The 15,267-nt window shown below is 33.7% G+C and overlaps 2 protein-coding genes across 3 annotated transcripts in view; one reads left to right on the top strand and one right to left on the bottom strand.

Moving 5' to 3' along the window:
- The window catches only part of LOC132705194 (uncharacterized), a 361,276-nt gene that overhangs the window by 80,583 nt on the left and 265,426 nt on the right, over positions 1 to 15,267 (top strand). The gene's annotated exons all lie outside the window — the stretch shown is intronic.
- On the bottom strand, positions 1,339 to 2,204 carry LOC132705320 (histidine-rich glycoprotein-like). The gene has a single exon (XM_060675840.1). It carries the CDS (start codon positions 2,201 to 2,203, stop codon positions 1,430 to 1,432), a length of 774 nt encoding a protein of 257 aa, XP_060531823.1. The 5' UTR covers position 2,204; the 3' UTR covers positions 1,339 to 1,429.

Genomic DNA, 15,267 nt, shown 5'->3' with positions numbered 1-15,267 from the left:
CTCCAATTAAATAGCCTTCTACTGGAAAAGAAAAATACACTTTTCAAACAACACAACGTAATATCAAAAAATTAAAGGCGAAGTTGTCAATAATTGTTTACTAATATTTCAAGCGTTTTTAAGCCCAACTCGTGTCAACAAAAAAAGCACTTTCAAAAATGTTATTAACATAATTTGTTTTGAAACCCTATTTATTCTTTTATTAATTCCTAAAAAAAATCACATCTTTGCGACGCCTTCTCACAGGACACTCGACCCTTACTCTTACTATTGACTTGTTGACATTTCGAAAATCATACTGGTCAAAGCTTAACTTAACTTACCTTCAGTTCAAGCATTTAGTATTGGCTACAAAACCTTGCCAATTTTGACAAAAGGCACGTCAATAGATGAAATTTTTATTTTAGTCGATTCGTCCGATAATTTAAAATCATCATAATATTTAGTTCGGGAGGTATTTGAACTATTTTGAAATTTTGATGTTTCTTTGATGTTTTTGAGTTACTTTTTCTTGCGACTTTAAAGTTAATATGAAAGAAAAAATAAAAAATCGATTTAATTATCTACTCTACTCTTCACATTTTCAAGGATTATTTCAGTTATTAAGTTTGTGATTAATTTATTATTTTGAAAACAATTTAGAATTAATTAACTCATTTAATTAATTCACTTGCTAACGTTTCATAATCATCCTGTTGGCTTCTTCAGAGCTAAACTTAACAACTTCAGAATGCCACTAGCACCGCCTGAATAACATTGCCAGTTTCGAATGAAATACTTTTAATATCCCTACATTATTGGTCATTTTGCATTTAGAATATAAAGCGACACTATAAAAAAATATATATGCTATTTTTTTACTGTTTTACTTTACTAACGAGATTAGTTTTGTTGATATATCGTATCCGGTTGTCCTTCACAAGATTATAAAACCGTTGCCATCAAAGAGATTATTATAAATTTTATAAACTTCCTAAATAACGTGATAAATTTGGACGTCGATAGTAAGCGAATTTATTATTCATTCGTTTCAACTGCCATATTATTTTTTGCGTCAGTGTATTATTCGTCTGTATACGGAAAATGTAATGACTTAATATTAATATAGTTACCACAATTTCTTTTTTTGGATTATTTCAGCATTATATTTTAAATTGAAACTCATGTTTTTGGACTTTATAATTTTGCGAAACTTCACTCAAATAAACTTGGTGTTAAAAATGCGAAAATGGATAAAAAATTAAACTTTACATAACATTTTATTACACACACGTACACAAAAATAACAAAAATACTATAACAAATATGATATAACGATAATAATTGTTATTGTCTGCCATCGGTTAACATTACCGCGAACGTTATCAAGAAAATTTCGATAAAAAATAAATTACGAAAATCGTAGGGCTCTTTGGCATAATCAGCAAATCTAATGTTTCTTGCCATGACTGTATCCGTATTCCTTTCCACCGGCGTGACCTCCTTTCTTTCCATAGTCCGAATGGTGCGAGTGATGGCTTTCGTGTCCGCCATGTCCTTTGTGGCCTTTGTGGTCTTCATCGTAATGTCCCTTTGCGGAATGTCCTTTCTTTCCGTGATGATCTTCGTGATGACCGCTCTTATGAGAACCTCCTTTCTTGTGGTGACCCTCTTTGCCTCCGTGATGTCCGTGGTGTTCACCGTGTTTGCTGTGGTGTCCTCCTTTGTGGTAGTCGTCGTAGAACTTGTGGTCTTTATGGTACTCGTCTTTGTGGGACTTATGGTGGAATCCGGTAGTTTTCTGACCTTTCTTGTGTCCTTTCTTCTCCCCGAATTTGCCTTCTTTGTGGTGCTTCCCACCAGCATGGTGCTCGCTGTGATGGCCTCCTTCATCGTGGTGATGCTTGTGATGGCCGCCTTTCTCGCCATGATGATGAGCCTCGTGGTGTTTGCCGTGTTTGCCGTGGTGACCTTTGTCGTGGTGATGATCTGACTTGTGTCCTTTGTCACCTTTCTCGCCGTGCTCAGCGTGATGGTGAGCGTGGTGCTTATGACCACCGCCCTCTTCATGGTGGCTCGAATGGCCGTGACCATGTCCACTCTCTGCAACAGCTAAGTCTCCCTTGGTAGCACTAACGGCGGCATCTTCCTCTTTGACGACCACCCTCGCCGCAGCTAGTGCAAAAAGCAAACAAACTCCTACCGATAAAATATAAACTCGCATTTTAACGCGGCGAGCACTCTCTTGGTACTGTTTTTACGCTGTTTCTATTTAGTATTTATACCAACGAAATCAGTTCTAGTTTGATTTGTCGATTTTCCGGTACGCAGATTTACCAATTGCTTTTTCCCAATGCCCGGCAATTTTGGTTCGCTTTGCGGTGCAACGCCGGCCGTTTTTTGCCCGGTTTCGGTTTCGATTGTCGATTTCGTCCTTACGTAACGTCTGCTTTCTCCATTCTATTACTGCATTTTCTAAGGTTGATTTCACCTGTTAAGTTGCGATTGATTTATGTGGGTCGATCTAGCGAAATTTTTGGCTTCGTACCGATGGCGTTTTTGAGAGTTGCGAAACGTTTGAGGTCCGTTGAAGGTCAAGAGTCTCAGAAAAAATTGTTTGTTGTTTAAACTTTCTTTCTGCTATTTAAATAAGTCCACGTTAGTGCTGTAACTAATGAATTAGATCATACGGAGTCCCAGCTAGGCGAACTTAAGCTTAAGCTTCGATCAAAATAAGGTTCAGAAGTTCAATCTAATGGATAAACTCTAGATGTTTTAGTAGGTACATCCCTGATACCGATGATCCAATTACAGGAAATATTGAATATAATGATATATTAATTACGGTGGACATAAAAAACTAATCTTAATTCTACTAATTTTATGACTAAGAAAAGAAACAAAAAAAAAAGAAAAAGGTAAGGCTGTTCACTACGGATCACCCGACTCCACTCTAAGTATTGACTGGAGACCATCATAATATAAGTCATATTGGGATGATAATTTGTTGAAGTTAACAGACATATGTAAAGTTTTGACAATGTATATCGGATCAGGTAATTGTGTTGAGAAAGTTGTCCCTTACGCGGAACATGAAAACGCAATTGTTCCAACAGAAACCAACAATTGATTCCCTAATGAACTAAATTGCAGAGAGATGATACTTCTGATACTGTTCTCTGAACATTAGATACTTCAATAACCTTCTCTGCACACTCTCAGGGGACGGAGCGTGGCAGATATATAACCTCATTACACTTGATGCTATTAAGATGCAATTTGTTTTTAGTAATGTTGCACAAAGTAATGTTGCACTGGCTAACAATATTGAAGTTAGCCTGGAAAGTCATGCAGTCCATAGCGGTTTTGATGCAGTGCATATGCAATCTTGTCGCAGACGATGAAAAATATGAGATCCTCTATGAATATATTGAACAGGAGTGGTCTAAGGATAGAAGCCTGAGGCACACCAGATGTTGGAACAAAAGGAGCTGATCTACAGCCCTCAATCTCAACGAACTGTTGACGGTGCACCAGATAGGACCACCCATTTTACTATCTATATCGTTTTCATAGGATGTAATATTGCCAGATATAGAAATATGAAATCGCGCAGGTCATCAACAAGAATATCAGATATATATTTCAAATACTTCAAAGGAGACGATTTTGGAGCTGTAATTAAGTTTGTATCACTTTATCGTGTATGTTCTTCGCAAATAATCTGGCCTTTCGCACCCACCGTGAGTTCACAAATGTAAACGCCATTTATTGAGAAAGACAAGCCAACCCCATTCCTGGATGTCAAAGAGAATGACAATGAATGTAGTCGATATGCCCTGATCCTGCCATTTCGTGATTTTTGAGTTTAGAATTATACCGGGTGTCTTTTCTAACTGCAATTTGTTAGTACCAGATTTTTTTAAATAGCACACTATATATATTATACCTTCAGTAGCATAAAACATCTATACCTATATGCATTCTGGAAATATGCGACTCCTTATCATTTTGTTGCGCATTCTCCTTAAAAAGTAATGTTGCGCATTGAGTATTGCATTCCTGAAAAGAACTATAATAAAAATGTTTGTTTGAGACAAAAAACTATAACAATATGGTAAACTCAAATAAATACTTTTATTATTATTATTTAAAAAACTCATAATACAAAAAATGAATAGTTTTCGAATCTTCTATAGCAGGCATACGAATCCAAATGCTTTCTTGCCTGAAAGTCTGCTTTTGCTGAGGAAAAGTCATATTACTCGGGAAGTTGGTTACTATTATTTTGGTGATACGAAGCTCAAAATCAAGAAAGCCTAAAATTCCAGTTTTAAATGTTAGTTAAGATTAGATTTGTAATTGTTGTTTAAAGAGTAAAGTGAATAGATTGAAACCAAAATACAAGATATTTCTTTTACAAAGGTATTGAAAATAAAAACGATCAGCGCTTGCAGTAAAAGAACATGGAAAATGACTTTTCCAACAGCATAATTCGAGGCAAAAAATATGTTCTCGAATTATAAGAGACTTTACTGAAAGAGTGTTGAAGAATAATAAACCCAACAAATGTTATGTTGATGTAAAACCAAGAATTAGATATTTTGTTTTTGTTTTCCAGTGCGATCCCGAAATTTCCATAAAAGATGCTAAATGTGACCTGGGGTAAAGAGATACAGCATACATCGCAAAACATTCATTAAATCTAAGTCTGAAAATATTACTAGTAATCCTAATATTTATTTTGCGGGCTTTTCTAAATATGCAGATTTTTCAATAATAAGTCCCATAACCTTAAATATTTCCTAAACCGTACGAAAAAGAAATACGTCGATCTGATGAAAGTTACCTTTGTTTTTATCACTAAATCGTAAAACGCAATAAAATTTATGACGTTGTTCTTAAAATTTCAAAGTTGATGTCGAAAGCGAAGAACAAGGAACTTTTGTATTTAAAAGTCCTTGATAACTAACGGGTGAATTAATAAGAATTTCCACATTACAATCTGAAATATTTATGAAACGCCATTGTATTTGTTTATTATCATATGAGATTTCTAACCTTCAAACATAAACAAAATTAGTCATGGAGCACTATACGACTGAACAACATGTAAAAATTGTGCAAGCCTATTATGAAAATGGTCGATCAAGAAAAAATGCATTTCGGGCTCTGCGTGAATTTTTCGGCGTGCAAAATCGACCTTCTGAGAGGACAATTTGGAATGTGGTGCAAAAATTTGAGAAAACTGGATCTGTAACTAACCTCAAAGTCCCTCAATGTGCTTGTGCAGGTCGGTCAGATCAAAATATTGCCATTGTTTGCGAAAGTGTAGCCGAAGATCTAAACACACCGATTCGTCATTGATCGCAGCAAATGGGCCTTACGTATTCAACCACACAGCGAATTTTAATAAAATACTTGCATCTACACCCATATAAAGTCCAAATAACTCAGGAGTTGAAACCTCGCGTGTTTGCAGAATGGATACGAGAACAAGGGGTTCATTTTTCAACAAATATCATCTTTAGCGATGAGGCACATTTTCAAGTTGGTGGCTTTGTAAACAAACACAATCCTCGTTTTTGGGGATTAGAAAATCCAAGAGAGATTGTTCAAAAAGCAATGCATCCTCAAAAAGTGACAGTTTGGTGCGAAGGAATCAGTGGCCCTTTTTTTTAAGGATAATGCGGAGAACGCCGTTACGGTTAATGGTGTTCGCTATCGAAACATGATATCTGATTTTTTCTGGGAGCAGTTGGAAGGTATGGACATTGAAGATTTGTGGTTCCAACAGGATGGAGCCACTTGTCACACATCCAGAGAAACGATGCAATTGCTGCGGGGCAAGTTTCCTGGTCGGATTACCTCACGTAACGGCGTAACGATCATGTGATCTTACTCCCTTAGATTTTTTTTGGGGGGTATCTAAATAGCAGAGTGTATAGAAATAAACCACACAGTATTCCAGAGCTGAGACAGGAGATTAGACGCGAAATAGCCGGCATAGAACCTGAATTATGTCAAAAAGTGATAGGAAATTTCAATAAATGAATTACGTCATGCCACATGAGTCGCGGGGGTCATTTGAAATCTTTCATACCTAATTGTAATACACTAATCTAAAATGGAAAATAAAAATGTTTGTATATTTTTATATTCTTTCGAGTTTTTTTTTTATTATTTTAATGTGGAAACCCTTATTGAATCACCCTTTATTACAGGTTTTAAGAAAAATATATGGATCACGTTATGTGGGGCACCCGGTACATTTTTCTTACATTTAAAATCGTCCGAGACCCAATCGTGAGAAAAAGTCTCGCGGCGGGTTGCGTGTTTCGGGAGACTCTTTAGTCGTCCCGACAATGCGGCTCACTTTATGCCATTAAATTATCTTCAACAAAGATCTCTAGGTCGAGCGGGTTCTCTCTTAAAACGTCTCGACTTCAAATTATTGCGCTACCGAAATCACTTTACCTAAATTAACATGTTTTCCAGCCAAAATAATTACTGCGGAGTTACTATTTTCGTCGCTCTTTGCTTGAAACGGAATCCTAATTAATAGGCATAATTGTTATTATACCAAGGAATAGGCCGCCCGAACTTTATGCTTAACAATTATTTATGCTTACAATAGAGAACATGAACATTTTTTTAATTTCTTTTATACATTTGCTTACGTATCGAAATAACGTATTCCAAATATCTAAACTCAATACCCAATATTTAAGTTGAAATAAATAATTGAAGTTGTGACACCCAGCTATTTCTTTTATGCGACACTAAACGCGCGGGAATGATCGTGACGTCATACCGCTGCTTTTCGATGGATACGGCGACATAGGGCAAGAATTATATTATTATTTATTGTTGGCTCGAGTAAAAAATTGTGTTTCTATTTAATCTACGACAGTTTGTATTTGTGGTTAGTGTGTTTTGCAGGATAATAATAGAAGAAACACAAAAACAATATTAAAAATCGTGCCATCGTATTTGGGTACAACCCGTAAAACGCCAAATAACCAGAAAATAAACTAATAATTATAATAATTAATAAAATAATAAATAAATAAATAATGTTGAGGAATGGCTTCGAGATCTATACATATTAAAGGACACTTTAAGTGATACGTTAAAATCAGTATTTAGGTAATTTTTCAAAGAAACTTATTTAACAGTATAAACAGTATTTAGATTTCCCCTAGTTTAAAAAAATCATTTTTTTTTGTTGAATAATTTAGATTTTATTTTATGTACCATTCGAATTTTAAGAACTAGAAAACTTTTAGCTGATTACGATATTATATTGGTTTAAAACTTGTGGCTAAATATTCTATGAACATACCTTTTAGCTTTAACAGCGCAAACCTCAGCAAAAGAAAACCTTTCGGTGTTTTGTATGTAGGATGTAACCATAAACATATCCACTAAAGGTAAATTATCAGATTGAATTTTTAAAAAATCGGCTTCGATCATTTTTAAAACTTTCTTTTTGATACCAAAGATAAGATAACAAAAGCAAGCGACAGAATCAATACTAAAATTAAAATTAAAACCACCAAGACGAAAGAGTTGTCGTTGTCTAATGGCTTCTCTATGCTGGCGCGTAGTCTACCGACCGAATTGACGTCACAACCGGTCACAGCCAATGACAACGCGTTTCAAAGAGGATTTAAATTTTACAATTTTTAATTGCTTATATTTGTTACATAGAACTACGAAATTATTTTTTTTTTGCGAACTGTGATTCTTTTAATAGTACAAACTTACTTATGTAAGGGAAATTTTTGAAATAAAAATTTTGTTCAACTTCCCTATTACGGTACCCTTCTTCTCCGTTTCTATTTTCGAAAACGAAAATTATCGGGTAAGCAACGGGTGCAAGGGATATTTTGGTATCTACTGAAAATGAGAGCTTGCTTACCCTGGTTCTCCATATCATTGTCTCCTCTCGTCACGTGACGAATACAGTGTGTGTTGTGTATATATTGAGCATTTTAGGTCAGCACAACATCTCAGTGGTTGCCATCATCTCTTGGTAATTATGAAATTGGAAATACGTATAGAAAAGTGATTTTTTTCTCTTAAATCTTGTCTACATACTCACAACGTTAGTATAGTGAGATTGTGAGAAGTGCAAGAATTTTAGTTTTTAGGTGGCAGGATAAGCAGCACAAGTAGAGTAATAGAGGAAACAACTTTTGACTGAGCAGCATATTCGATTGCGTAATTTCAGTTAGTTTATCTGTTAATTAAAGTTAATTTGGGTATAGATGCGTAAAAGGAATTGCTATTATTTGAACCAACATGATGTTAAATGGACAAGAAATTGACAAAATTATTGCAAATAAAATTATAGCACTGGTGTGAGTTGCGTTTTATTTTCTTATTGACAAATGCTCGATAGCAACCAATGTAATACGCTTATAATGAGTATACCTAACAACAAAGACCATGTTAACAATCACACGTCTGAAAACACATCTTAATCCCCTTAAAGCTCGTTTTTGAGCCAGAAAAATCAAAATAATTGAGAGGAAAAATCCTCTTGTTTCATTTTAAGGATTTGTTATTTCTGTATTTCGATAGCGCCCTTTTTTTTCAGAGCGGAAATATAAAATACAAAAGAGCGGAATCGAGTATTTTTTCTCTGACGCGATATTTCATATGTCTGCGTTACAAACACGCAAGGATATACTGGCGCTTTTTATGAAAATAATATATTTTCAGAAAGTCGAATTTTATTGTTATCAAAGCGATCTTTCTGAGCGATGGGGTAAATCCGAAAGTCTTGCTACATGTCACCATTAAAATCCGCATAAAATATATAATTAAACCAAAAGAAATGATGATAAAAAATAAATAATCACAATGAATAAAATCAGTTTTTATGGTAGAAAATATGCACACGGAACCCTTAAAGGGACGGAAAATAATGAATATGTATGATTTTCTTCTTCCCTTTCTTATAGAATCAGTCATCAATTTGGAAACTGTACCGAATTTTAATAGTTTAAGCTTCTCCAACACATATCTGCTTTACAATATTTTCTTATCTGGTTAATGGTTGAAACAACAACTAGCACTCATGACAATTTTTTTATCTGGCAGAAGCATTATTAGGACTGCTTACAATAAAAATATGTTTTTCTAATCCGACAGTTGAGCTTTAATAATGAAATCAAACATTACTGTATTAAAAATTGATTCATTAAGTTTGTGTTTTAATGTTATTTTGATATAAACATTGCGTGCGCTCGCCTTCGTGAACGATTCATATGAGGGAAATTAAAACAATATTTCACATCAATAGGTTGAAGTTTTCTACAACTTTTACATGGCGCTTCACTAGTAAATATTTCAAGTCTTTTAAATATAGCATGGACATTTAAAAAAAATTCTTATACTTTCAGAGATGATGTTAAATGGACTAAAAAGAATACTAGAAATTATATCCACACTAGCAAAAGTTTTTTTTCAACTCCCTTCTGCAAAATACCTAATTATACAGCATCTAGCGTGAGAAAAGTGATATTTTACCACATCAGTTTCGTTTCCCACAGACTCGAGCCACTTCGGATATTTCCGGGATATTACCGCACGCGTTTGAGAGCAATCGGATGTTTTCGGAGATATTTCCGCACGACTTGAATTTTGACGTTTGTCAATTCTGTTGTTTTGTAAAAATGTACCTAAAAGTCAACGGTATAGTATAGTATGCAACACGTTGGGTAAACTTCTTAAGCCACTTGTTTGTTAATCACTCGTTCAGCACGTACCAAATAAACTAGTGATTCAAATGACGTTTACCACACTTGTTGCATATTATAGTATTGTGTCTCAACAGGAGTGTGTATAAGTAAAACAAACAATAATTTTTGCACCTTTAGGCTTGCATGATGTACGGTACTATTTGGTGGTTATAAAAGAAAACTACTGTCACAATAACAACAAAAAAAGCTCGTACTGTACTATAACAGCTAGATGCTTTACAAAAGAATATATCAAAGAGTGCAAAGAAAAAATAATACCTGCGAAGAAAAAAATTCACTAAAACAATAACTAAGTAATACTTTTGTTATTGATTTTGAATGAATAACCACACACTTGACATATTATTCGATAGAAAATTTGGTATATTGTTCTAGTTGTATTGAACATTAAAAAAAGAGGGGCTCCATACTTTCGATTTTCTGGATATTGCTTTAACAAAGTGGCTGACTTCTGTATATAATAATTTTAAGGAACTTAAGGGCATCCTAGATGGTTAATTAAAAAGTATACATCATAGAGCTTTAAAAGAAGTTGCATTCTATTAGTACTAAATAAGTTACAGGCAGTCGTACTCGACTACATCTATTTTTAAAGCAACGTTTGCTATATCTGAAAAACAAAACACAGAATATAATAATAAAACTAAATTAATAAAGATATTTCTTATATATAAATCTTATTACTTTTAATAATTTACCTTAATTTGAGATGAGAATCTAATCTGTATAAAATTTTAAATGTATTTGATAATTAGTGAACGTAATAGTTACACCCTGAAAATTTAAAAAGCCGTGGTCGGTTATGACGTAGTAGCACGCAACATCGTCGCTTGCCGTCAATTACTTGGCGAAGCAAACGCCGTTTGAATTAAGGTGAATTGCATTTTAGCGTTACATTACCTTTTTTTTTAAACAATCAACTGAAGCAGAGTTTCATATAAAGCGAATTCCGAGAAACGGATTTTGTATAATTAACTATTTTAAATTAATATCTCAGTTCCTAAATTGAGAAATATGCTTTTATGTTGATCTTGCTGTATGTCATAATTATTGTTATGAATTGGTCACCTATACTTAAAATCGTGTTATTAAATTTAACAACGTCCAGGGTGGACCGTTTTTTATGGTATAATGCCTTATCTCAAGGGTACCAAAAGTTGTTTTGATTCACATATTTGAAATATTATATGTTTATTTACACAGGGTGTTTGAAATTTTGTGCACAACTTTCTTGTTTTAAGTAGGAGACTCTGTATTTTAAGGCATTTTTCGATTCCCCAGAACATTCTAGACTTTACATATATAACATATATAACGTCTTACCGTTTCTGACAATTTTATGTCGGAAGTACCGTTTGTAAGTCTAAATATATCTATCGATTTCTTCGACTGAAAAACTTTGTTATATGTTTGGAGTTGATTTTCTTGCAGGACGGGGATCTGCTTTAACGGATCGTGTTAATATTTTGCAAATAAATATATATATATAAGGTTGTCTAATTAAAAAAACAAAACAAGTAAATAATCCAATAACAAAAACACCATAGCAACATCACTATTTTGGCTTGCTAGTGGAAGGAAATCAATGTTTGACAATTTTATGCCACCTAACTTAACCATTTTTTATTGTTATGACAATTTTAAATTAAAAAAACGATCTCAAATCTAATATGTAAACAAAAATAGTTCATAAAAAAACGTTTTTCATTTTTAGAAATCCAGCAAATTTTGAAAAAATTTTGAGTTTATAACGTAATTCTACTTAAAATAACAAGATTGTGGTCCACAAGAACACCGCGAAATACCCCAACAATGCACATATCACAATGCAATATTTTAAAAGTATCAGTCAATCCAAACATTTTTAAAGGTTCTGAGATAAGGTGTCACTCCATAATAAACTGACCACCCTTTACAACAATTACATAAAATATTTGCTATTGCTATTAATTCGTTTGTTGGTTAGTTATGTATGTACAGAGAAAACGCTGTTTGGTTTATTTAAGAAGAAGGAGTATAAGGCCCATCCAAAAATCCATCAATTTAAAAAATCGTAAAAGAGGCTATTAATTTTTCCTTTATGAATCATAACCATGTGGTTTCGTTTAGAAAACGTGAAACGAGCTGGAGATAACCTCCGGAAAAGCTTAACGATTTGAGTTTCATACCTTTTTGGTGCTGTTTCGCCACTCAGTGGTTACTAAAATAGGACAACCTGTACCTACCTAGCCGATGTGCAAATAAGCGGGAGGCTTAAGCGGTTCTTTTTTAATTAAGCCCAAAAGTGGATAATTAAAATTTAAATGGGAAGAGGGTTAACATTCAAAATTTACAATGTCAACTTTGGTAGGTTTGAGTAAGAAGTTAACGGCAAAGTTTCCTTATAGGTGGAGTTTACGGATTAATCATGCAAATTACATTAGAAGCTTTGGTGGGGTGGATTCAATGTTTGCTTTTAATAGCAAAAATGGTTAAAACTTCAGGGACGCGATTTAGACAGGAATTTAAACGTTTCGGGGTCGCGATGCTTTTCTGCGGCTTATTGTCAGTCACGTAGTTCGCCATTTCTTAATTTGTTCAAAATGCTACGGCCACGTCCCTGTCGAACGGAATATTATTTTAAGCACGGTTGACATTTTCATAAAGAACTTCGCGTTTGCCGTCATTGTTGCCATTTTGGGGGGCAAGTTGCTCTCTGAATTGTTCCCTTTCGTAAGTTCTTAACAGTATAAGAATTTCGTCGAGAAGTGCCTGACATTTCGCCGTGGCGCTCCGTTTAGACGTTTCGTATTATTTAGCGCTCGCGGAGATTCGTCGGAATTATAATGTAATTAGCGGGGCAATTTGAGAGAGGAATTAACTTAATTAATAGGTCGGGGTTGTGTTTTGCGCAACGTCGTGATTTTTATGCACGTAATATGTATCCGGAGAATGAATGTTTCGGGCTTGTTTTGTTCCGTTCGTTCGAGGGTGCAGATAAATCGCATTTGCTTTATGGTTTGCCTCTTTGATACCATGACATTATAAAAGGAAGCACATCAAGTCATTGTTAAAGTACTTAAACCAACATTTACAAAGTTGGCATTCCAGTTAATCACGTTATATTTTTTCAGGTTATGGTTATGTAAGGATCGTGGTAACGAGATTTCGATCTAAATCCATACAGAGAAATTTTTCTCTGAGCTGAATCAAATCATTTTAATAACAAACGTTAAGAAAAAAGTAATTACAAAAATAAAATTACGTTCACGGTAAATAAGTTTTTGTTGAGACAAAATTGATATATTTACTTTAATTGTTTAACTAAAATATTTAATTCAATAATCCACAATTTTGTAAATTATATTCTTATTGCACAAATAAAGTTTTGCTGAAATTTTCTAGAAACCATCATTAACGAAATATATATTACATAATTTATTCTCCGAATTAAAGAATTCTTAACATCACGTACGTTTAGTTTTAACTAATATACAAAAAATATTGTTATAGAAAGTTATATAGATATTAAAGTATTTAATATGTAATAGACCCCTCAAACTTAAAAAGTGGAAACCTGATATTGCTGAGTCTAGGGAACCTATTATTCTTCAAGTAAAGGAGGTAAATTGTTTTTATTGAAGAAAATAAATTAAAACTGTGGGTTTTTTCAGACATCTACTCAGATAGAAGATAGAAGGAGCTATAAGTGCAAAAAGAGAGAAAGTAAGAAAATATGGCACTACATCACAACCGTTGTTGAAGCTTCCACAGTCGCCTTTGCAAATAAATATCTCTGGATAATGTTGGTTTTAGCCCATCATCCACCACTGCTTTTTATATAGAATAGTTTTCTACTTACAACTTACCAAAACTATAACAATTTATTATTTTTGAGACAATGCAACCAATTAAATGCTTCTCAGTAAAAGTGTAATTTATTTTGGAAAAAAATTGTTATTATATCTCGTTTAAGGCAAATTATGTCACCAATTGATTTGATAATAATTATAAGTTTTCGCTTATATCTCCAGGGACGCCAAGATCACCTATAAGTTTGTTTTTATATATTATTATACTGCTATAAAATAAAAATACACAATGCTTTAAACTTAAATTTTATTAATTTTATTTTATTTATTTATTTATCTCAAACTGAGCAGAGAAAAACTAAGGTATTCAGAAATTGATTTTAAATGATTCTAAAACATTTAGAAAGCGTCAACTTTATGAACCTTTTTCATTCACATCACAGCCTCTGAGAACGCCAAAGGCTAAAACAATAATTAATAGGAAGATAAAACGAACAAAAGGGCAAAATAAAAAAAAACAGGTACCTGGGACGCCTAGGTGTGATGCAAATGAATCAACCTCTAAAAAATATTTTCTAAATTGGGAATCAAACTGATAAAAGAAGCTGAGCTTACAAATATTCTACAAAGAAATACGTATATTTCAATTAAACAAAATTAAGTATTTATTAAAATGTTATTTGACTAAAGAAAAATACTGTGGTGAAACCTGAAACCTTATTTTCTAACCACGGTTAAACAAGTGTAAATTCCGTTTGATATTTTAAACGAAATTAGTCGTTTATTGATAAAAGGCTTAATGTTATTGAAAATTTACGCGCCAGCCCACCGTACTCATTGAAGACCAAGCTAATTTAATTAGTTTTTGTCGAAAACGGGCAACAATATTCCCGGCAACCCCTGGCTTTCCTCGGGGGAATTTCATTGTCATTAATTAATGAATTACAGTTGCGGGGACGACGACGAGACGATTCCGACGTCGAAAATGCCCTCAACGGCGCCGTTCGTGTCCGCGTCCGAGTGGACAGTTTTAGTGGTTGGTATAACGTCTAAGGGCGCCTGCCAAATATTAGATGAACTTCATTTTAAAGTTTACTTTCGCCGAGGCAACTGAAAAGAGGTCTAATGGACGCTATTAGTTAATTACTCGAGAAATTTGCATAATTAATTAGATTTAGACATCAGATATTAGACAAGCCACATTCGCAAATTCGTTAATGCTGAGTTGAAAGGGCCACAACAACCGAAAATTTGTATTTTGGTTGAATAAGTTGACACATCTGACTCCATTCTATGATTAAAATAAAAATACAAACAAACGGCTCGTGCAAATGTTTATTTATAGGTAACCGTATAAAGGAACAAGTAACTTGTTGCCGATCTATTTCGGTATTGTAAAATTTTTTGAAAATATTGGAGATTATAATACATAAACTTATTTTTGTTCAAATTAGAAATAAACGCAACAACACGGTTTTAAGCGAAAAAATCATGTATCACCAACTTATGTTCCCTGTCTTCTTATGTCTCCGAGCGTCTCAAAAATTTGGTTTCTTCGATTCGCTGATGTCAGTGTTGAGGTTTTCTCTGGTGAACCGTCAACAATTCGTTGAGGTTGAGGGGTTTAGATCAGTTTTCAAATTTTTGTAGCTTAGCTACTTTTAAATTGCTATTTAACTGTTATGTTAGGTCCACGATTGACTATGATTTGGTGGTGTGGTTAC

The sequence above is a fragment of the Cylas formicarius genome, unplaced genomic scaffold, assembly GCF_029955315.1.
Source record: "Cylas formicarius isolate icCylForm1 unplaced genomic scaffold, icCylForm1.1 PGA_scaffold_7__23_contigs__length_41026272, whole genome shotgun sequence".
Classification (NCBI taxonomy): Eukaryota; Metazoa; Arthropoda; class Insecta; order Coleoptera; family Brentidae; genus Cylas; species Cylas formicarius.
The sequence above is the reverse complement of the archived record's forward strand: the minus strand, read 5'-3'. Positions and strand labels throughout refer to the sequence as shown.